The sequence below is a fragment of the Mus caroli genome, unplaced genomic scaffold (genome assembly GCF_978045245.1).
Source record: "Mus caroli unplaced genomic scaffold, Mus_caroli_1 scaffold_10, whole genome shotgun sequence".
NCBI classification, from domain to species: domain Eukaryota; kingdom Metazoa; phylum Chordata; class Mammalia; order Rodentia; family Muridae; genus Mus; species Mus caroli.
The window spans coordinates 10,912,868-10,937,794 of record NW_028227265.1 but is presented as its reverse complement, the minus strand read 5'-3'; the positions used below and the strand labels follow the sequence as shown (position 1 = coordinate 10,937,794).

General features: G+C 45.0%; 1 protein-coding gene across 1 annotated transcript in view; it reads left to right on the top strand.

Annotated features, from left to right (window-relative positions):
• Positions 1-24,927, top strand: part of Cdh13 (cadherin 13) — a 1,034,078-nt gene that overhangs the window by 216,111 nt on the left and 793,040 nt on the right. Inside the window, exon 2 of the mRNA XM_021169677.3 lies at positions 7,873-7,984. Coding sequence (XP_021025336.1) covers positions 7,873-7,984 — 112 coding nt within the window. The remainder of the gene's footprint in view (positions 1-7,872; positions 7,985-24,927) is intronic.

Below are 24,927 nucleotides of genomic sequence, written 5' to 3'. Positions count from 1 at the left end.
GAGAGCAGAGGTGTTTTGTGACAAGGAGAAAGCAGCTGTCCATCCAGGCTAATAACAAGCACTGGGTTCGTCACTACTCGAAAAACAGTGCTGAGAGACATGAACAGCTTTGTCTGGAACAATAACAGCGGAGAACTGGCTTAAGGGAAGATGCGATCCGAGGCTCTTCGCAGCCCATGAGTTCATTATTTGTGGCAGTCGGTTTCTTTGTATTTATGCTGCTTAGGAGGCGATGTGATAAGCTGATTCTTTCCGGCTTGCTATTTCCTACTGGCCACTGGAGCATGTCTGCAGAACCTGGGGCATAGGAGCTCTCTGTCTAGGTTCTGAGCCTGCTCACTGTGCAACCAGCCAAGCTAGCTCTGGTTAGACACCCATGGACCTCAAAGAGCTAACTGTAAGGTGATATAGCTGCAGTTGGCTAGCTACCTCCCCTGGATGTCTGTGTCTTGCATGTGGACTTTTCAGTATCCTTTCTACTGGATCATGCTGATGTCATGGATTTCTTCTGCCTCTGTCATGGATGATCTTCTACAGAGTGATCCTGTGGGGCACTTCAGTGGTGACAATCCTTCTATGCTCATTGTGTGAGCCATTGATTTCTGGCCAGGAATCTTGCAATGTAGCCAACAGCTCAAGGTGTGTGATGTGTGTCTGCAGACTCACAGCATGCAGGGTCCTTGACTCCAGAGTCAGTGTCTTAAGTCTAAAGCCCAAGTAGGCAACTCAGATACTTGGATGTCCAAGGGAGAACACGAGAGGGCCAGGGGATGAGAGCTAGGCATAGTGATATGGTACTAGAGGGACAGCCCTGAGAAGTCCTCTCTGTGTGACATGAGGATTAAGCTTTATTCTATTCAGTCTTCCCTAGTCACATCTCCAGACCTCTTTTGCTGCCAGTTGACAGGTACCTAAGCTTCTTGTTTTGCTGGGACAGAATGTAACTTGAGGGAGAATGGTTCATTTTGGTTCATGGTTTTGAGGTCCCAGTCCATCATAGTGGGGAAGTCACAGCCTCAGGAATGTGTGATGTCTGCTCATGTTGTATCTGTAGTCAGGAAGCTGAGAGAGATGAACGTTACTGCTCAGCTTGCTTTCTCTTTTTTCCTCCTCTTTGGTGGGACCCCAGCCAGCAGAATAGCCCCACCTATATCAGGGGGTTTCCTTCCCACCTCAATCTAATCTAGATTATCTCTCGTAGATCGGTCCAGATATTTTTTTCCATAGTGATTCTAAATCTCATCCAATTAACAATTAAGATGGACCATCATGAGTCCAACAAGGACAAAGCAGGTTGGGGGGAGACAGACAGAGATAGAGAGAGAATGCATCCCTTTCTCTGGAAGGAAGCTTCAGAGCTGACTAAGCTCATAAAACAGTGCCTGTCAGGGTAAACATACCCACGCCTTTCTAAAGAGAGAATGTTAATGTTTGTGCTGTCTGGAAAAAGGAAGCCAAAAGGAAAGCCAGGTATGAAGAGGATGACCTGATGACCTCATGACCTGATGACCTCATAACCTGATAATCTCATGACCTACTTTTGGTGCTGGTGGATGAGTTCAGGGCAGGGGACTCTTGAAAAGAGGGCAGAGCTCTGAGCCAATACCACCTTAAAGGGTACTGGGATACAAAAGTAGCAATAAGTGGTATTTTAATGACAGCTGTCCTTGACTGCCCTGGGAACATCAGTGAATTATAAGTGCAGCCATTTAAATGTAATATGCAAGGATAACAATGAAGATGTGTGAGCAATTGGTAAGCATCTATCCTCTCTGCAAAAGTCTCCTCACTCAGTCTTCAGAATAACAGCTACAGACCTTCACTCCTCCCATTCTCCATCTGGAAAAACTGAGACAAAGGTGGCTCTGGAGTGGACTCCGGAGATAAAGCTGTGATTTGTACTAAACAGTGTAGCACAAACGCGTGGTTATTGTCTTTCTAGGACATGAATCTGCTTTCCAGAGCAGACTGATGGTAATTTTCAAATAATGGGTATCCTTTGGTGATTATAAAACTCGATAGTTGCCATGCTCGCAGTGACGCATCTGCACCTATTGTTTATGCGCAGCAGGCACTAATGCATAAATGAGCACATGAACCGCATCAGAAGACCGTTATTGCCATGGTCGGAATGATAGATTTGGAGTGCTTGCAGGCTCTGCTTGGCAAAACTCCAGAGGATGTGGGGAACGGTCTGTCCAGGTAGGATCCTTGTGCCAGTGACTTTGATTCATGTCGGAGAAAGGCTGAGCTGGCTTGGGAGGAAGGCCAGGTGTTAATTCTTGCAACATTAAGTGATGGCAGTCCATGACCTGCCCCACACTTAATCAGACTGTAGTTGGAGGCTGGGGGCCCATGACAAGATCACCTGCAGATACAGGTTTGGGTTTTGAGAAGTCTGGCAGTCAATAGAACATTCTATCATCACTGAGCCGTGAGAAATCTCTCTGGGAGGTGCCATTAATCTGGATTCTTTCGTTAAGAGCACTTTTGTGATTTCAGGGTATGCCACAACACTAGTAGAGAGACACAAACGGTTCATTTGAAAGCAGGGTGGATTGGATTAAAGAAGAAGCCCTGGGATGGGGAGGGGGTCTCAGCAGGTGAGGCATATACTGCTCGAGAGAGGAGACCACAGTTCTGATCCCAGAATGCACAGAAAAGCCAAGTAGGTGCTGTGGCCAGCTGTAATTCCAGCACACAGAAGGTAGGGATGGTGTCCTAGGGACACATTCACTCGTGAGACTTGTTATTGTGAGCTCTGGACCCAAGTGAGATTCACATGAGAGAAACTGAAGAAGATACTCACCATCAACCCCAGGCCCTCACAGGCACAGGCACAGACCCCCACACATGTCCATACACACGCAAACATGCATGCATGCACACACAGAGACCCCTACATATACATGGTGAGAGAAACAAAAGCGTCCCTTCCTCTCCATTTACCCAACCCCATTTTAGGCCCAAGTTCAAGGCAGAACATTCCCTCTCAGGTAATGGATTTGCTCAGGGTCCCTAGATGAGGTTAGACCCTCCTCTGCCTAGCTTTGAAATATTCCCAAAGGATACCATGCTTTCTTTCCTTTCAACTGAGCTTCTCGAGGTAGTTTGTTGATTATCTAAGGGAGAATCTGTTGATGCCTTTCTCCTTTGCTGGACCACAGTACTGCGAGAGTTAGCGGGTATCGATCATCTTGCCTGGGCAGTGCTTGCCTAATTACATTCTATGAAGCAAACCGTTGGGTCCGCAACACATGTCACTTCTCATGTTTCCTAGATGAGAAAGCAGAGGTGGAGGGCATCTCCAAAGCATGCCAAATCCACCAACAAAAAAGGCTAACCGAATTTGAACAAGGAAAATGGCCCCTGTGACCACACTCTGAAATGCTAGACTGTAACACTGCCCTACAAGTCCCTGGCTGGACTGGTTAGTGTTTGTAGATTCGGCACAAATTTGAGTTACTTGGGAGAAGAGACCCTCAGCTGGGAAACTGCCTTCATCAGATTGTCCTGTGGGCATGTCTGTGAGGCATTTCCTCGATTAGTGATTGGTGTGGGCTTGCCCATCCCATGGTGGACAGTGCTACCCATAGGCATCAGGGTCTCTGCTTCGGTTCCTGCTTTCAGTTCCTGTGTCGACTCCCCTAAGTGAGGGACTGTGACCTATAAGCCAAAAAAACCATTTCTTCCCCCAAGTTTCTTTAGGTCAGCCAGTGTCTTATCACAGCAACAGATATAACAACAACAACAAAAATAATACTAATACACTGGGCCTTGTGCAGCAGAGTCTGATGAATCCAGGACTTCAACAAACAGGAATACCTGATATGACACTTTGACCTTGCTAAATCATTCCCTGTGCATAGCAGGTCCCACTTATTTTATTTCAAAAGCTCTGCTGGCTAGTTTTATGTCCACTGGAAGCAAGCTAGAGTCACTGGAGTGGAGGGAGCCTCAGTTGAGAAAATGCTTCCCTAAGGTTAGGCTATAGACAAGCTTGGTGGGCATTTTCTTAGTGATTGGTGGGGGGAGGGCCCAGTCCATCATGAGTGTGGTCATCCCTGGGCATGTGGTCCTGGGTTCTATTAAAAAAAAAAAAAGCAGACTGAGACAACCATGAGGAGCAAGTCAGTATGCAGCTACCCTCCATGGCCTCTGCATCAGCTCCTGTCTCCAGGTTCTGGCCCTGTTTGAGTCCCGGTTCTGACTTCCTTTGGTGATGAACAGTGCTGTAGAAGTGTAAGCCGAATAAACCTTTCCTCTCCAAGTTGTTTTTTGGTCATGTGTTCTATGGCAGCAATAGAAATTCAGAGTAGGACACAAGCGATTTAATTTTTGACTGGTGGATAAACTGACCCCCAAATCCACAGAGACTAAACAGACGTTTCCCAGTGCCCCAACTCTTCCCTCAGTCAGCAGCTGGAAAAGGCTGGTTTTTCTTTCAGAATTCTAGAAGTATATTGAGCAGACACTGTCAAGGAACCAGGGGATAAACTGAGCATAGAAAACTTGGAGACTCAGGCAGAAATTACTGTTCCTTGACTTAGCCAGAATCTCTCCCTCCTGGCTGATTAGCTCAGTGTCCCCAGGGAAATTGTGCCTTCCTCAATATGTCTGGGGTGACTGGTTGACTGGTCTGGGATTTGAGGGCAGAATTAGCCAATTAGAAGGTTAACGTATAATCGCAGGCAGAAGGTGCAACCTTTGCCCATTTCTGTTTAACTGAATTAGCATTAGTGGGTTATAGATTCTTCTGCTCGCAACAATGCCGGCAAATTATTCTGAGCTCCGAGTCTGCACTCTGCAGATGTGCCACTTAGGATGTCAGTTCTATGATGGCTTCAGAAGGCATCCAACAAAAGCCTAGCCTCTGGACACAGGGACACTTACAGGCAGACCTGCGCACACAGTGAACTATGGTGTTCTCCCGCCTACTCTGAGCTGAGAAAGATGATGTCAGGCAAGGTGGTGACTTCTCCACCCTAGCTCCTCTGAAGTGGCTCAGCCTGACCACACCACCAACCTCCTGAGATTAATTCTTGCTCCTATTCCTTGGGGTTCAGTGCTTCCCAGAAGGCTGGCATTCAAAGTGCCCCGCCCTCAGCTCCTCAGCAGCCGACCTTTTGTATATTGTTTGGAGGTAGCTGGTGGGGAAGAAAATTCCTTTTCTTTGACGCTGATGTGCTCTGGTTAAGAATTTAAGGTCTGATTTCGGGGTTCAGTTTCTTTAAGAGCAAGTGCTGAGTCAAAGTTTTGAGTGCAAATCTTTGGGAGTCTAGGGGCTGGTCTCAGATAGAGACAGACGGGGGCGGGGAGATCAGCTGAAGAGAAATGGTGGTTAGTGAGAACTGAATTGTCAAGCCAGACACCCACGGGTGGCACACAACTAGCGTGATTCCAGGTGGGAGGCAGATCACACACCTTGTAGGCGTCTTGAAGGACAGGGGGCTGGGCTGTGTGAACCGATTCCCTCCTCTACCATCACTGGCTGTCCCCGAGGATATTACGTTCTAAGAAATCAGTGCTCGTAATTTCAGCTCAGATCAGAGAAGCCTTTTATACTTTTTGGAGAGCTAAGCTTAGAAAATTGAAACAAAGCAAAATCTCTATAGCCGTGGTTCTCAACCTTCCTAATGCTGTGACCCTTTAATACAGTTCCTCGTGTTTTGGTGACAATCCCCCGTCCCCCCTAAAATCATTTCATTGCTACTTCATAACTGTAATTTTGCTACTGTTATAAATTGTAATGTAAATGTCTGATATACAGGATATCTAATATCCCACTCCCCCACCCCCAAACAGGGCTGAGATCCACAGGTTGAGAATTCCTGCTCAGTAGCCTAGGCAAAGGTCTAAGGGTCAGGGATGAACAAGGAGCTTGCCCGCCCGGAGACAGATCAGAGGACAGTTACATTTGTGTTCAGATCCTGACTCCAGCCATTCGTGTGTAGATCTCAGGCATAGCTACTTCCTACAAATATAGCCGACTGCATCACGAGGCTGCCAGGGAGACTAACCCACATTATGTTCAGACTGAGTTTAACACAGTACTTGCAGTGTGGTAAGGGCTCAAACATGGCAGCTTTGATGTTGAAGCCAAAGATGCAGACCAGTGTGTGAGGCAGACACTTGGTGTAAACAGATGAACACCCAGTCAGGCCTCTCTTCCTGGAGATGATAGTCTCTGCGTATGGAGATTAAGTCTAGTTTTATCTAAGCTAGACCTTGCCCCAGAGGGCATCATGTACGCTCATATCCCAAAGCACGGAAGTGACTTGTGGGGAGTTATGGACAAATGACGTTTCACCCCACCATGGTCACTCACAGATTCCACCCAAGTCTGGCTTGCTGAGCCAGTGAGAATAAATTGGGGCTACTTACAGAAGCATGTGACAGACAAGAAGAGCCTCCCCCCTTCTTAACAATGGTAATCGCTTAATTATCTTCCCAGTTGAGAAACCTCATATACCCTGTGAGGATCCTAGTATGTCACTTTATGAACCATGTAACTCCTCCTGCCATGCCCCCACCACACACACACACACACACACACACACGCACAAGTTGGTGGGCCCTATCTTATAAGGGGAATCATCTTAGCTGTCCTGTTTTCAAAACAGCAACAGCTGTGCCATGTTTAGGAAGTACTGTACAGCCCTACAGCCTAGGCTTCATTTTTGTTTGTTTTGAATGATGGAGATGAAGACATCCCAAGGACAAAGAGTGAGGCCTTGAAAAGAATTTTACATTTTATATTCTGGGGTAGCCAAATTTGCAAAAGTGTAAAGAAAGTGGTGAGATTAATTATAAAAGCACCATATATATATATATATATATATATATATATATACATACACATATGTATATGTATGTATACACACATATGTATATGTATGTATATATATGTATTTATATATATATATCATATATAAAACAGCATATATAAAACATGGCAAGTTCAATGCATAGCTGCTATAAGATTATTTTTTATCACAGTTTATATTCTGTGTGTGGCTTGTTAAACACCATGACCAAAAGCAATTTGGGGAGGGAAAGATTTATCTGTCTTACATATCTGGATCACAGCCCATCGTTGAGAGAAGTGAAGTCAGGAACTTCCATGGAAGAATGTTGCCTACTGGCTTGCTCCTCATAACTTGCTAAGCTAGGATCACCTACCCACTGGTGGCACATCTCACAGTGGGCAGGACCCTCCCACTCACACATCCATAATCAAGACAGTATCCATAGACCTTCCTGATGAAGGTGACTCCTCAGCTGAGGTTCCTTCTTGCCAGGTGACTCTGTCTTATGTCAAGTTTGATAACATAGGGAACAATGTACCATTTGGGGGTCAGCTACATTGTGGCTGTTCGGTGGCCACCCTATGGTTCCTGACCACCAGCAGGGTTAAGATCCAATAGGCTTTGAAATCAGTACTTCTGGAAGTTACTCCAGTGGGAAAGGTCTGTTTCCCTTTCCCTCCTCCTCGGAGATGGCATTGTTCCTTTGCATGTATGAACACGAGGCTCGTTCTAACTCAGGCATCACTGGAAATTGACAGCTTCTGTAATGAAATTTCACACACGGTGACCATAGTGAGATCCTTAGCAGGTGTAAAACTCATACAGCAAGTATTTCTTTAACTTCAACTGAATGGAAGTTGCAGCAGCTGCTTCTGATTTTTTGCATGCATCTTCAAAAAAAAAAAAAAAAAAAGCTGTTGGCAGGCATGAGAGGCGCAGCAACTTGTGAAGTTCAAACCTCAGCTCATTTCTAAAGGTTGTCGATTTCGTTAAAAGGAAGAAAGAGGTTAGCAGGGCAAACATGCTAGGTGCTGTTAAAATATTGATTGCTTCCTTTCCGCAGGTGCTCCTGGTCACATCTGCAGAGGATCGGGAGTGCACCCCTGGATTCCAGCAGAAAGTGTTACACATCCACCAGCCTGCCGAATTCATCGAGGACCAGCCTGTCCTAAACTGTAAGCTACTCCAGAAATACCCTGGGCCCGCTCACGCGGACTCCTCTGCTGTTTGTAATGTAGCTCAGGATGTTGGACAGCTTCCTGTTTTCTGATCGTGTTCCTTATGTCGCTGCTTGGCCCTGGGTGGATGCTGTCAAATGACAGACTTGCCAGTTTGAGGATTAATACCTGACATGTATCTCCTCTCAGTATTTCATCTCCAGTGAGCCCTGCTGCCCCACATCTAGAAAAGGCAAATGCCAACCTCCAGGGTGACTCTGTACTATGTGAAGGGACAGAAATCCATCTCGTCACAGGGCAGACCCAAGAGTAAAATCATCCCCTTCTTATAGATTGCTGCTCTGCCTGTCCTTTCTCATGTGTGGCATTATATCAAAGTCACGGCGAGGGCCGGGTATTGGGGGCTGGGAATTTGTAGACGCAGGAATCAAAAACTCTTGTTCTTAAGGCTGATAAGATGGTTTTGAAAAAGATCCAAATCTTTTCTGCTGCTTCTGTGGATTAAACTCAAATTCCCCAAATTCCCATTGATTTCCTAAAAATGTGCATCTCTCGGATCTGGTTATGATCTCCCACTGTACTTAACACCAATATCATATTACCTTACCTTGAAGAGATCAAAAACATGGCGGTAGATGACTAGCAAGTGCAGGTTTTACATAATAGAGTCTGAAATCGGTGGTAGACCTGATCAATATTTTACAGACTTTTGGAGCACCATTTATTTTACCATTGTTGGGTATTTATTTTATTTTTGATCACTCGGCTATATTTGTGTGCACGAAGGTGTGCACATGAGCTTGGCTGTCTGAAAAGGCCAGAAGAACACATTTGATCTCCTGGGGTGGAGCTGATTATAGTTGTGAGCTGCCCTGTACGCATGCTGGAGACCGCACTCTGATCCTCTGCGAGGACAGCGGATGCTACCTATGGCTGAGCCATCTCTCCAGACCCCCAACCTCTTTGATCTTTGAGGATAGAGGATATGCAAGCAGTGGCGCAATTAGGTCAGATGCTCAAGAGTACCTGTAAAGAGGGTGATTGCTTATGTGTTTGCCTTTATAAATTCAGGATAACCTTTTGTGCTAGCCCCGTTCCTTTACTTTTTGCAGTACACGGCTGATATGGGTAAAGAAAAACAAACAAACAAACAAATCAAAAACCCAGCTTGATTGGTCAGGATGCTCTGGGAGGCCAGTGCCTGTTATAAGAGTTGAAAGGGCCATAACCATGAACGTGGGATGCTGAGCATCGGGTCTCCAAGTTAGAGCACAGGAAGACCCTAACACAGTTACATCAATGCGATGGAGCATCTCAGCAGTCAGGGTCTAATGACAAGGTACAAAAGAAGTGGATCTCAGTGTACAACTTCGCATTTCTGAGGGTGACTCTGGGTCAGGCCGTCAAGAACACACATTTGTTCTTTGACGTCTGTGCTGATAAGAATCAATATATTTCAAGTAGACCTTGATTGATGACAAATATTCTAGATCTCCTCTTTTCTCATCTCTGTGTCTCTCTGTCTCTGTCTCTGTCTCTTGCATTCTATTTTGTTTGTACCAAGTGATTACCCCAAATGGCATCGATGTTAACATGTTGGGAAATGCAAAGCTACCCTCAATATGGAAATTAATAGAGCTGCTATGCAAAGCAGGCCCATAAATGTGATTGCTTCTATAATCTTCATGACACCAAACAGCTTTCAATTCAGCACCAAGAAGCTGGGAACAATCATAGTTTAGGGGGTCTTTTTAATTTAAACTGCAGCATACTGTATATTCCAATATCAGAGGGGCGTGTGTGTGCGCTCTGTCTTAATCCCCTAAGTAATTAACTTGGTTATGGCCCTTGAGCCTGTGTAAGCTGCTAAATGCTAAATGAGACTAGGCTTACTATCTATGACAACACGCGCAGGGAAATCCAGCCTTACGGGAATCGATCACAACTTAAAATTTGATGTTTGTGTGTGAGATGTTGGGCCAGCAAAATCTGATTAGCCTTTGAATTGAGACTGCTTGTCCACATCTGTCACTAAGGCAGAACACAAGGAGCAGCGTCAGTTAGGTGCTTGCAACTTCCTCTCAAGGAAACAATGAATAGAGTTTGTTCTGAGTATAGTCTGTGGTTGAGGTTAACTGTGTCTAGGTGGGCAAGAAAGTCTGTGGAGACTGGAGAATGCCTGTTTTAAACTGTTTAGGAAAATCTGAGTCTCCAAGAGAAACCATGGCCGGTTTATTTCGCCCAAAGAGGGAAGTCAAAGCTGAGAATATTAAATGGAAATACCCTTTTAATATTTTACCAATGTGTTCCCAATCACTTCTACTCTCTCTTCTTACTCTTCATAAGTTCTTTTCTGTACAATTTCAAAGTTTTATTTTTAATTAATTGTGCCTGTTTGTCCGTATGGAGCTATGCACACCTGAGTGCAGGTGCCCTCTCAGGACAGAAAAGGGTATCACATCCATTGGAGCAGCAGTTCTTGACCTTCCTAATGCTGTGACCCTTCAATATAGTTCCTCATGGGTGGTGACTCCCACCATAAAGCTATTTTTGTTACTACTTCATAATTTTAGCTTTGCTACTGGGTTGTTGTTGTTGTTGTTTTGTTTGTTTGTTTTATTTTGGAAAAAGGGTTCCTCTGTAGCCCTGGCTGTCCTGAAACTCACTCTGTAGACCAGGCTGGCCTCGAACTCAGAAGTCCGCCTGCCTCTGCCTCCCAAGTGCTGGGATTAAAGACGTGCACCACCACCACCCAGCCTAACTTTGCTACTGTTATGAACCATAATGTTCTTTTTCTTTTGAGGTTCTTAGGCAATTTTGGTGAAAGGGTCGTTTGACCCCTGAAGGGGTGGCAACCCACAGGTTGAGAACCACCACAGAGGGAAGCTACAGGCAATTTGTGAGCCAACTGGTATGGGTGCTTGGAAACAAACTTGAGTCTTGGGGGAGCATCATGTTCTCTTAACCCCCAAATCTTCTCTCTGTGCCTTGTATGCATCTCAGAAGATTCAACACAAACCCCTTTTGTCTCTGAAAAAGTGTGAAGAGCCAATGGTGAGAGGTGAGAGGTGAGAGGTGAGAGGTGAGAGGTGAGAGGTGAGAGGTGAGAGGTGAGAGGTGAGAGGTGAGAGGTGAGAGGTGTGTGTGCTGGCAGGAACTAACTCCTGGATGATAAATGGAAAGTAAAAGTTGATCAGAGCCAGAAAGTTAGGGAAAAAAAAAAAAAAACTTTGGATACATGAATTTACATTTTAAAGATAAATGAAAGGGTTTGCTATGCAGAAATATGTTGTGGATGGCCTTGGTGCTGTTGTATTTTGATGTTAATTCTGCTTCCCCAGGAGGGGTTGTCTGGAAAGGAGGAATGAGTCACAGACTCCTGTGACTCCTTGTGAACCTCCCCCTAATCAATCAAGAAATCAACCACTGGGCAACTAGGTGGGACTTCCAGGTTGGAAGGAGGATAAGAGGAAGCAGAAGAGAGTTAGGGGTTTTTGGATGGTGATAGTGTAAGGACAAGATGTAGCTGCTGGTGTCTCCCAGTTTCAATGGTTGGCCCACCAGGATTTGCCACCAGAAGATTTAGATTTTATATGGCTTACAAGATTAGGATTCTAGTTGTTGTGCCCAGCAATTGAGTTACCATTCTTTCTGAACTAAGTCTGACTGGTGTTTTCCTTCACGTGGTGTTTCGACCGGGTTCAAGAGAGAAAGGTATGGTGGCTAAGCATGGGTTTATGAGATGTGCACCACATAGGCCATGGGGGATTTGAAGCATGGGGATGGCGTGGTAGTGACCGACCAGTGGGAACTTAGTGCCCTGGGTGGAGAGATTTTGGAGCTCTGAGTCAGAGAGTCTCCATGAGATAAGAACAGGCTGGCCATTGCCGCCAGTGCAGCGCACCAGTACAGGGAGTAGCTGGGTGTAGCGTGGGAATCTTGCCATTCCTTTTTATTATTTCTCACAACAGAAATAGAAGCTGATGCTGTATGGGTGCCAGAGGCTATGAAAGAGTAGGTGAGTGATAGGATCCTGGGCCTGTTTATGATATCTACAGTTTGTATGTTTACTGTATTTGTAATAGTTAGGAAATCTGGTTATAGGGCCAGCATGATTACTCAGGGGGTAGAGCATCCACTGCCAAGCCTGAGGGCCTGGGATCCATCCCTGAGATCTATGTAGGGGAAGGAAAGATCTGCCTCCTCTGGCTTTCACACGTACCATGGTGTACACACACACACACACACACACACACACACACACACACAGAGAGACAGAGAGAGAGACAGAGAGGATAATATTTTTTTAGTTTAAAAAAGTTTGGTTCTAAGTCCTTGTGAGTTTTTACATTCCAAAGGCAGAGTACAGCACAATCCATTCATCGATCACATGCTGTAGGATTTTATGAAGTTGTCTGGAAGTGTTGTCCCTTTACTTGGTAGGGAAGCTCTTCTGCTTGTCCCCTGGGCTTGCATTCAACCCCTTTCTCTCGGCTGTCTCGGGTTCTGGGAGTGTTTATTCCTGCTTTCTTGGTTCTGACAGCACCGTTTCCTTTTATCCCTTTTTAAATCTTCTTCCTCACTTCCCAGTGAATAGCCTTTTTCCACTTTAACTGTTACTAATGGTCACCCTGCTCCTTTTATTTCCCTAATATTTTATTCACTGTTCACTCCAATACAAGCTCCCTTCAGTTGTTCGGAAGCCTTTTATTTCCTTCACATCCAAATAACTCTTTATTCTACTCTCCTTACTGCTAACTAGACCTGCTTTCTTCTTTAAAGGGCCATTTTCCAACAAGCTGCTGGGATCAAAACACGGCACCCCACTCTCTCTTGTCATGTACCCAGCAGAGCTCCTTCTCTGAGTCTTTTTGAGTGCCATGCAAAGCCCCCAACTCATCATGATTCGGCCAAAACTTTTTTGGTTTCATCTCAGTCTTGAAAGATGGGCTATTCCCAGCATCCAATGAGAAGTACAAGGAAAGGGGAAATACAGTTAGGAAGCAGTTCACTGGGGTGGCTGCTTGCATACCTAACCTGGATGGGAACACCAAGTTACCAAGTGTAACATCCTGCGTTGTTCACAAGCATCTTAGACAGACCTCTGGACACCCCAGGGATCTATAGTCATTGAGTTCCCTAGGGGAAACCATGTTTGTGATTCCCTCAACCTCTGCCCAGTATCCAGCATCCAGAATGGACATGCTATTGGTCACTCAACCACTACAAATACTGTATTCTTCAGATTTCCATCTTTATTGCTTATATCTCCTAATGCATACACACACAAACCAAACACAAAAATGAACAAGAAGTGATTCCCACACCAAAGCATACCTTTAATACACTGTGTAGTCACACTGCATCCCCAGCAGATAAGGATATGCTAAGGCTGAGGCACTGAGCAACCCCATGACCTCACACAGTGAATTTTTATTTCTAACTCTATCTCATAGATATAGGTCAGGGTGCTCATCTAGGTGACTCTGCTTCCAACCTGATAGCAAGACTGAAGGTCAAGAAAGAGGGTGTGGAAGTATTTATCCAAGATTTTTATCTATCTCAGATTGAAAGTGATGGGTGCCATTTCTACTCTGATAGATCAGTAGACTTGGGCATGTAGTCAACTTAGCTGCAAGGGAGGCTGGGAGCCATTACTATGCAGATGCTAGCAAGATCATATTATTCCATTTAAAAAAATAAATAAAAGCAAACAATAGAACTCCTGCCACAGAGAAGGGCAACTTCCTCCGGGGAAACTAGAGTCCCTGAAGAAGATTTGGTCCATTTCAGAAGGAAAGTCAAGACTTGCACCTTTCGTTCTTAGTAGAAAGCACTTTCTACTTAGCGATCTGTCTTCTGCACCTTTTCTTGAAAACATCTAACGCTAAGTCCTCCCTTCTTGAGGGTCGAGACAGAGATGGGCTCCAGGGATATGTTCCTTGCTTAAGATGACATAGGTTTAAGTTCCCACTGACTATGCATTAGTGACTCATGCAGTCATACTCTAGTTGTGTCACAGTGAGTGAGTTCTTTGAGCGCTCCAAGTGTGAATGGGCTCATTTCTGTAGAAAGGACAAGGATAGCCACAGCCAGAACTGGCCCAGCAATAGTGGGGAGTTCACTTAGAGCAGAGTGTGGGCAGAATCTGCTGTCACAGTTGCTCTTGTTTCATCACTCACAGGCTTCAGGTAGTCTTAAGGACCCTCTAAACTGGGAATCCAGGAGGAGAGAGAGCACAGCCACCCTGAAAATCAGAAGGGATGAAGCACAGTGTGCAGCAGGGGTCCTGGGGCATGGAATCTTCATGATGGAGTCAAACTCTTTCTTCTTAATCTTACATTGATAGCACCATATTTATTTATTTTTTTAATCTTAGATGTGGTCAACCATTAATGAAGAAGAGGTAGAAAAGACTTTGTTATCATTTGCTCCTATGCAGAATTTTCTTCTAAAAGGTCTGTTTGTCATCAATAGAGAGAAGGGAGAGGAAGGGAAGGGAACTAAGTGTTAAGGAAAAGACATTCAGTCTTTGGATAAATTATGCTTTGATAAATACATTGAACACCTTCAGGAGCCATGTTTTAAGAGAAATTTGTGTTCTTCAATGTTGAGAGTATATCCCTCTTTGCTCTTAGCCTTTATATATAATAATGTTATATAGTAAACATTTTATATATAATATAAATATGCATTAAACATTTTAAATATATATTAAAATATATAATAATAATAATATATATTAAACATGCTAAATTTCCAGGTACCAAGTTGGTACCTCCCCCAGAGTGAGCACAGAATCACAGCTTTTCTATGCATGTATGTGTCCATCCATTTCTCATCTCCTTATTACTCACGCAAGCTCACCCCCTGAAGCCACACTGAATGTGACACTGCAGGAAGATAGACCATTTCTGACAATGTGATAGGTTGTATACTTTAGAGATGAATGTGGAGACACAGGGCACTGGCCATGCTGACCAGGACACTCTTTCTAGTCCTGAGAGGTGACTTTATCTGTATGGTCCAAGCTATCAAGACAGTCCCTTGGAATCTGGCAACAGCCTTTCAAGGAAAGTGACTCTTGTGTGACCATTTTCACACAGGATGAGAGCGCCTGATGCTAAACTAGGCCAAGCAGTTGGCTCAAGCTGATATCTCTTATAGTTGCTGGAGTCAAGATCTGAGTTTAAAACTCTGAGGCACTGGTCTTCCTCAGCCTCCTATGTGGCATCCCGTTGTTTAGTGTTGATGGTAAAGCTTAAGGAATTTTGCCATTTAATTGCCCCATTTGCTTCATCAACCTAGGTGGAAAAAAGCACTTCCAGGGCAGTAGGTTTTTTTTTTGTTTTGTTTCAATTCAATCTTCCTCTATGATCTAGAAGAAGCGACTCTCTTTCATGACTTTGGGTTGATGCCAGGACATGTTTCCTGTGTCCCCTCTGCTCCTGGCTTCCCACTATCCCCATATGTACCCTTCACCCAGATGCTGCCCAGTCAGGCCACCGTAGCACTGGCCTTGGTCAGCTGCCAGGTCATCCAGGGAGTCAGTGGTGTGGCATTAATCACGTTTGTACTCAGCTCACACGAGCCGTGGCTTTTCAGCGTGGTTTTAATTGACTATAAATCAAATAGGGAGCCTGAAAAATGAAGGCAATTAATGAAAAAGTGAAGCAAGAGGTGCTTTGTGTCCTAACTTGGGGAGCATACAGTCGGTGAATTAAATGTCCAGACAAAGGCCCCCTTGACCCTGCTGTAAAATTTTCAGTGGAATGGTGACAAATGGGGGCGCTTTCTAACCTAGCTGGTGGGAGGTGCCCCCCTGTAAGATCTCACTGGCATAGGCGTTTGTCTGTTTATCCTCTCTCATTCTGGACGGTAGAGACCTCTAGGAAACTCCCAAGGCTTCTATCTCTATCTTCTATCTCTATGGATCCTCCATGTCCTAAGTTACACTTAATTACTGAGAGATTGGCTGACCAGTGCAATGACTTAAGGACACTGGGTCTGCAGTGTGGGTAGAGCTGAGAAAGGCCAAAGGTTCAAGTGGTATCTTTGTTCTAGGCTGTCACAACAATATGCCCAAGAAAGTAAGTTTCTCTGGTGTTACCCACATCTGCCTATCATCCTACCATTGAGTGTGTATTTTGGGGAGAGACAGGGCTTCTCCACATGAATAGCATTTCTGTTTCAACAGACCTCTGTAAGGATGGCATTGTCTGTCTTCGCTCCCCGCCCCATCCGTGTATTTATAGAGATCTTGTAATCAGCCAATTAATGTTTATCAAGATCCTCATAGATGCATTATTACTAACCACATTATAAATAGGAGATCATAATTAAATGACTGTCGACTAAGGAATGAACTCACATTCACACACACACACACACACACACACACACACACACGGAAGAGCTGCAGAGAGAGGCTTCTCAATGCTTCTAGTGGACACGATTCCTTTGCTTTACCATGAAGAACAGGAAATATGCAAAGGAACAGAGGCAGAGGCCATGTCAAGGGAGGGACACTGAAGCAGGTGGGACTCTCCTAGTCTAACATTTCTTAGCAGCAGAAAGAATAAAATACATAGGCCAAAGGTATTGCACTGTAAGGCCTTCGACTAACTGTCCTTGGGTATGCCCTGTTTGGCACCTCCCTGTGATCTGAAGTATTAAAGAACTTGTCATCCCATTGGGAATTTTATTTTCTTTTTTGAATCTCTGATTTCTAAGTTTCTAATCACAGACTCCCTCTCCCAAATCCCACCTCCTCAGGCAGGCCTCGTAGCTTACATATCCCAGGTCAGGATCAACAGGATGGCTCAGTGAATCAAGGTGCTTGCTGCCAAACTTGCAGACTTGAGCTTGATCCCCAGACCCCACATGGTGGTAAGAGAGACCCATTCCCCCACCTGTTGCTTTCTGACCACATTCACCATGCCTCTCAAGTGCCTCCACCCCAACCCAGAGGGAGGTGGAGGAAGATAGAGGGAGAGGGATAGCTAGAGAGGTAATTAAAAGTCTTAAAAGTAATCTAAGGACAGCCCATTATTTGACATTGGAAAATAGAAAACAGGAAAAAGAAAAAAAGAAAGCAAAACAAAACAAAAAAACAGAACAAAACCTCCCCCATGCTTCCTTTTCCTTTCAGACAAGAATATGGTAATGGATGGCACCACACCAGGTTGCTCAGAAGATTAACTGTTAATCTGTGTGAAGGACTTTGAATAGCAGCTGGTCTGGAGTAAGCCCTGAAATACTGACTTCCAGAAACTGTGCTGGAGCAATGGTAGTTGGGCCTTCCCTGTGGCCCTGTCATCTCTTTGGTCTTCCTCCTTTGTACTGCCTGCTCCTTACAGGCCTCTCAGTTTGCCTGAACAAAGTCACCACTGCCCTCCAAGCTCACCCGGGGAATCAAGCAGGGTGCCCTAGAGAAAGCACATGGCATTGCTAAGATGGACAGTGGCCATTATTCCTGGAAAACATGGCAGGGTTAGATAGAAGGGCTCTGTTACTAATGCCCCTCATCAGTTATCCAGGATGTGCACATCAAAACTAAAAGAGACCTCCTCATAGCCTAGAGAAAATAGGGGGATGCTGCATATTGATGTGGATATGGAGGTGTCTGAACTCTTAGGCGGTTGGTGGGAAAGAAAATTGCAGCTCCCCTGGTAAACAGCTGTTAGATAGACCAACAGTACCATAGAACTCAGTGTTTGTACTTCTGGGGATATACTCGGTAATTGGCCAAAGACTTCATAATCTATCGCAAAGACTTTGAGTTGTCAGTACAGGTGGCCGTTCCAGCAGGGGCCATGTGTGGGAGCTGAGCGAGGTTGGAGGTCTGGGAGTTCAGAACAGGAGGCAGATGGGAAGGAAGAGTGGCGGGGCTCAGACTGGCCTGGAGCCATGTTAGAAGCTGAAACTTGGGATGAGTAAGACAAGGCATACCAGAACAGGATTTGATGTGGGAAGGGGGCATGGCAATGGGATTGGGAAATAGCTGTGTGTGGAATAAGGGCAGGAGAGAGAGAGAGAGAGAGAGAGAGAGAGAGAGAGAGAGAGAGAGAGAGAGAGAGAGAGCGCTATCCTACAAAGGACAGCTGGAATCACTGCAGCCATCTTCTTCCTGGTCGAAACGCTGACTTCTTGACTCTTTGGACCTCTCTGGCCGTCATTCATGTAACAAGGCATGTTAATGAGGGCTGTTTGGTTGTAACCGGTAGTACCTCACCTCCATGCAGAGCCATCAAAACCATGTAAGGTTACTGGTTTCATTTCTGTCGTCACGACAGTCACCGACAAAATAGAGCTTAGGATGGGAGAGGGTTTGTTTGACATAGAATCCCAAGACCATGTTTTGGGGGAAGTCACACAAGAGCCTCAAGAGGTAAGTCACATCACTCTAGAGTAAAATGCAAAGAGAACAAATGTGTATCCTCATGTTTTCAGTTAATGGTTTCTCTTCCATATTACTCAGGACCCCCTGCATAGGGAATGGTGCTGCCCACAATGGTCTGAGTCTTCTTGTATTAATTAACTGTTAGGACAGTTCCCCACAGATATGCCCCTAGAGGCTAACCTGATCTAGATAATTCTTCATACAGACTGTCTTTCTAAGTGACTCTAAGTTATGTCAAGTTGACATTTCAAAATAACTAGTACAGTTACCATCTCCCAATGGAAATGTCCAGGTTTGAGTTGGCTTTGGCTTAGGTGGTTTAGGGGCAGCACAATAGGGCTTCCCTGTTACTCAGCTCTGTTTTCTGATGTGTCTGCTACAATCTCCACTCTCAGACATGTCCAAGATGGCCACTGTGTCCCCTTTCATTTCTTCCTCCAGCTCAATCACCTAGAACCTTTCTTCCCAGACATCCCAGCAAGCAAGTCATGACCAACTGAATGGGCCAATCTGGGACATTCCCTATCACCAAACTAGACACGGTGTCCAAGAAGACTTAGTGTTCTTGTTGGCCTTGAAAAATGGTGACTCTGAACTTCTGAAGAAGAAATTATGCTGGACTGGTACAAGCAAGAGAGTCCTCCCTCCCACCACCAACCCCCATACATGGTGTCATGCTTTGTCCCAAAGACTCCCATTCAGGACTCACATCCTACAACTGCAGGCTGTACACCATACACAAGAATTTTTAGAAGCTAGCACACATGGCAATGGAAATGTCTTAGGTGGCTTGGGATGAGGACAGCCATCCTGTCATGCCAGGCTCCTTGCTGGGGATGCTGGTGAGCAGATTGCTTAATTAGGAACATCAGAGTCTAAGTGCCGCCATCTGGCCTGGCTCTTCAACCTGTTGAGTGTCTTCATTCACATGGTCCTGCAACTGCCATAAATCTCTTTTGTTTCTGCTTTTCTTCAAGGGCTTAGGAATACAGGAACATACGGATTTACAGGAGTATCTCCTAATTGAAGGCATTAGAGCCACGTGTATCAGGATGCTTAATGAGCGAGGCAGCCAGATGTAAATTGGGGAAGATTAAGCATGGCTTTAAATAGTCTGAGAAGGCCGAGGATCTTATTATCCTGTAATGGAACAAATTCACACACATCCTAGTAACTGCTTAGCGCCCTTGGTCTGTCCCTTTCACCTTCATTTTTATGGAAATTTCCTGTTGGCTAGAGAGCCAGAAGGGAAGGCATTGCAAATACTTGCCAGCCCAAGTGTTCTCTCTCAAGCACTTTTCCTGACTAAGTTCATGGTCTCTTGTACCTGGCCACCTAAGACCTTTGCATTTTCACGTGTGCACGGTCCCAACTGCCCATGCATGGAGAACAGCCTGCAGTCATAGCATGTGAGTCCTGAGACAGGAGTCTTAGTGGTGGGGGGGGGGGGGGGCGGGGGGGATGGCAGAAGAGAGTGCCTGCATGTGAATGCAGACACAGATCAGGGACAGGGAGATTTTCCTCAGGATGCTGCCCACCTTGCTTGTTAAAACAGTACCTGACACTGGCCTGAAACAGTTCAGCAAAGCCGGGAGCTCCTGAGATCCATCACCCTCAACCTCCTGGCACAGGATTATAAATATGAACAGCCCTTCCCAGCATTTTACATGGGTTTTGTGGAATAACACTATCCTGTCTGAGCGATTTGCCAAGCTCCCATCTGTGGCTTCCGTGTAGGCACTTTCGTGTTCTGAGCTATATACACTTTGTTTCCTGACCCCACAACTCCCCCATTCTTGGTCTCTGGACTAGAGTTTAAGAATGTTTAAGGAGTGTTTCCTCCTGAGCATCAGTCAAGATGTGTTTTGGAATTGTAAGCGGTCAGTGGGTTACAGGGTATTTCCGATGGATGTTGCACCATCCCACCAGGTGGCTGGGGAACAGTACTCCATCATGAGACAGACTGCTGCTTCTGTAATAGACCATGCAAATATTTACCCTGATCCAGTTCAAGTGAAGACCACAGATAGTATCACGCCATTTGGGCTTTGCTGCTGTGTGAGTTATGACACACTTGAGGTAGGCTGAGCCTCCTGGATTTTGGGAAGCCACAGACTGCTACTATTTAAGAGAGCATCCTTGCAAGAAGATGTTCATCTGGTCCCCCTCCGCCAGCTGCTTCTGGGGCAGCAGAGGGCGGTGGCTCATTTTTCCCTTGCTCCATTTCCTTACTGGTTTGCAACTTGGTAAACGGCATCTTGGCAGACCATTCCTGCAAAGGGGCCAACTGCCACACTAGCTGATTTCTTTACTCTCTGAAGCCAGAACAGTTGTCAGCCATCCAGCTCCCTGTGAACCGCACATGTCAGCTGATTCAGGAGACCTCCCGGAGGGTCTATTTTTAACTTAAACTGGTTTTAATTTCCATATGTATATATTAGATCCTACAGAGGGAAGGGGAATTCCAAATGAGGAAACATTGATTCTGAATAACAGGAGAGATGTGATTAACGCTTGGAAAACAGTGGAGAGCATGAATCACCCCCTCCATGTGGTGAGCACTGTGTTTTGTTTCAGTGGAAAGATGTACTGTGGATTACAATGGAGCATGAGGACCAGAGGAGATAAATCCTGCTAGAGACACATTATGCAGTCCATTCCACGTGCTTAATAAAGGGAGTGAAGCTGAAGGCAGACCTGAACTAAAGCAACCAGGCCCATACATGTCAGTGAGTGCTCACGGGATGCATGGCCAGTGTCCAGAGTGACAGGGATGCGTGAACCAGAACCACACCCTGGTCCATGGTCAGGGGAGAGAGAGAAGCCATGGCTTCTGCATGAGGGCATGGGCTCTCATGCTGGAAACTCTGGTCACCCTTCCAGAGCTTTCTTCCTGCAGACAAAATCAACACAGTATTTAGTAAACCTAACTAAAACTATACTTTGAAGAAAGATATTTAGTTAAGTGGGGTGGCAGGGAGGAAATCATGTAGATCACAAATCCAAGGAGCCCTCAGGATAGTATAGATCTAGAGCTTCAAAGATTTTGAAGCAGAATTCAGAGCTAGGCTAATGCAGACAGATACCTCTACAAACAAGCATAAATAAATAGAAATGTAATTATTTCCAAAATGCATATATATATATATATATATATATATATATATATATACATATGTGTGTGTGCATACATTGTATATGGTGTGTGTGTACATTGTATATGGTGTGTGTGTGTGTGTCAATGATTTTAATAAAGTTACAGAGCAAACAGTAAAGATAGGTGTGGTCATACACATTTGTCATCCTGGGACTCAGGAGGCTGAGGCAGGAGGATCTCAAGTTTGAGACAAATCTATACGACGTGGCCAGACCCTGTCTTAAAGACAAATCAAGAGGTGAGGGCAGGAAGGTCCAACATACATTGGAGGAATCAGATGCTTGCAAGCAATTTAATAATAAAGGAAGACAGGTTAAAGCAGATCTGTATTTACATCACAATTCATTGCAGTAGCAAAATTATAGTTCTGAAGTAACAACAAAATTATTTTCTGGTTGGGGGTTCACCACATCATGAAGATCTGTACTAAATGGTTGTAGCATTAAGATGGTTGAGAACCACCAGATGCTAAGCCCTGTTCAAAGCTGATTAATATCCTATTACCATCAGAATTATCTTTTGAATGCTCGTGCCTTTCTCCTCTACTCCAAATTACCATGTAATTTTGTCAAGTCTGCCACCTTGAGCGAATTGTCAGCAATGAGGGGACAGCTCGTGTTTTCCAAGAGAGTTCAGTGATCCTTGGACAGATATGATAGCACCCCAAATGTGACATTGACAGGACATAGCATCCACCTTCCTGCCCTACTCTTACAAATCATACTTTTTCATAATAATGTGATACAGTGTTACAGTAAAATGAAACAGGAGCCGGGGTTTCATAAACACAAGCTCTCAAAATGAGACTTGATACATCTATGCCTGTATTTTGTTGCTTTGATTTCTGTTTCTGTCTTGGGTTCTTAAGCATTTGGGTGTGGTCTGTGGACCACATATTCATTAGCTGCAAATCCTTCTTAGCATCCCGAGTCGAGTTTCTGTTTAGACTCCTGGGAGAGAAGCAGGAGGTCCAAGCTCTCTGATCTAGAATTTGGCCTCATAAATAGAGGCTGTGTCTCTACAGAGGGTACTCAGAAAAAGTAAAACTCAGAGGCATGTATACAGTCCCTGAATTTTGAGACCTGACCCCTTCCCCCCAGTATCAAGGGATGTGGGTGGTACTGAGCTCTATCCAGAAAGGACAGCGGGCTGTGGCATGCAGATTCATCTATGCTTCCACACTGGTCATCAAAGTAGTATCTGCAAAGATATCCCAGAATGGTTCATGGGATGGAATGCCCTTCCAGAGTCCCCTCAGCACCTTGACCTGTTCTCAAAAGGACAAGAAATAAATAGATATTCCCTGGTATTGTTGGAGGGTTTAGCACCATTGATTGAAGCTCAGGAACTGGCCAGCTTTGAGTTAAGCATGACCAACTGACTTAAAACTGCAGGGTGTGGATATCCAGGTACGTCCCATGACTGGGTTACTGCTTGATAAATGAGCCATTTGTCTCAAGGAGAAGACTGTTGACTCAGATAAATTGATCGCCTTGAATTTGCTGAAGTTGATAGCAGAGATATTGCTGGCTGAGGGTCTAATGTTCTTGGGTAGATTCTCGAAGACAAAGTGGCTAAGTCAGCTTGCCCCCGGTGGTCTCTGTTCTTGGTGTTACTGTGCTGTGCTGATTTCCTGGATCTCAAGTTCATGCAAGTGTCTATTTGTTCTATGCTTTCATTTCCTAAATGCCTGTCTTTGTAGTACTGTCCTACAGAATGGGAATGGGCTACAACGAAAGAAGGGTTATGATATCAACCAAGTTTGTCAGCTTGTGGATTGATTGGTTGATTGACTAATTGATTGACTGGTAGGCTGATTTTCCAACTGTAGGCTCTTTTCCGACCTTTCTGATGTGGAGATGCATAGTAAATGTTCTATAAGTCATGTAGATGATCTACATAATCCAAAATTATATTTTCTTGCATCCAAAATTTCAGAGCTGGCCTTATAGTCATCCTTAAACTAACTAACTCACTCTCTCTCTCTCTCTCTCTCTCTCTCTCTCTCTCTCTCTCTCTCTCTCTCTCTCTCTCTCTCTCTCTCTCTCTCTTCCTGTAGTCTGGGTATGTATAGTCAAGCCAGTTTTCTCCTTTCACCCAAGGCCTGTGGTCAACCTGAGCTACCAGGAGTCAAATCCAGCCTCAATTCTTGAGAGGAGAGCAAGGTGTGTGTATGGTCATTTTTCTTCCTGCTCTTTTTCTGGGATTCTCTTGAGCTAATAGATAAAAGACAAAATGTAGTTGCTTTAGTAACTTTTCTTTATAGTTGCAACTAAATACCCAAAGAGAAACAACTTGAGGGAGAAAGGATTTATTGTGGTTTACTCTCTGAAGGGATACATTGACAAGAGAGGCCTGGCTGCAAAGAAGTGGATGGTTGGTCACACTGTATCTATAGTTGGGAAGCTGAGAACAAACAGCAAGTAGAGCCAAACTATAAAACCTCAAGACCTGCCCCTGGTAATACCTTTTCTCCATCAAGGCTCTACCATAAAGATCCTGCTTCTTCTAAGCCCCAGAGAACTGCTACCTCTTCCCCTTCCTCAGCAGCACTCCTCCAGTCTGCCACCCAGGCTACAAAGCTTCCAGTGTGAGCTGCCCTCCCCCCTCTGAAATCCTGCCTTAGCTCTTCCGAAGGCTGAGACATGTCTGTGCTTAGCAAGAACGAAACCCTGGCATTCTAGACTTCAGTAACACTGAAGTCCTGACTTTAAATCTTGAACCTTTCACAAATTCTTGCTATTCCTGATTCAGCATCTAAATCCACCATGGGCAGCAAATGTTTCTGGCACAAGATGGAAGAGAGCAGCTAACTAGGCAAGCTGGCACACAGGAAAGGCACACAGGCACGTGGGTACCATTTCCTCTGTCACTTGGGGACTAACCAGGTTTCTTAGATGATCTCCTAAGGATTGACAAAAAGCAAGGGTATACCCCAGAGCCCACAAGTAGGCTGGAAAATCTGATCTCTGCCTATTGTAGAAATTTTTCAGGGTCTGTGTGGCTTTGGGTAGAATCCAAGACACAGTTGTTGGCTAGTGGCAGAAGCACAGGATACCAGAGAACAAGAAAGAATCACAAACTCTCCTGTGCTTACTGGTGAATGGAAATTAGAATTCCTGGATGTTTCAAAAGGTAGAAATTGGGCTCATATGTGTAAGTCACAGGAGCCACTGAACTTCTCTGGGTCTCAGGGGTTTCTTTGTCCTCAAATCTCCTGTCTCTGACTCTACCCTTCTCCTCAGAACCATCACACTAGCTCTGCCCAGGGTCTAGCGTCTATACTTTCAGCGAGGCTCTCCTGCTGATGAGTCAGCTCTACAGGCTTCAGAATATTCCAGAAGGAGGAGGGAGAATCGACTGGAGTTTGTCAGGCTGGAC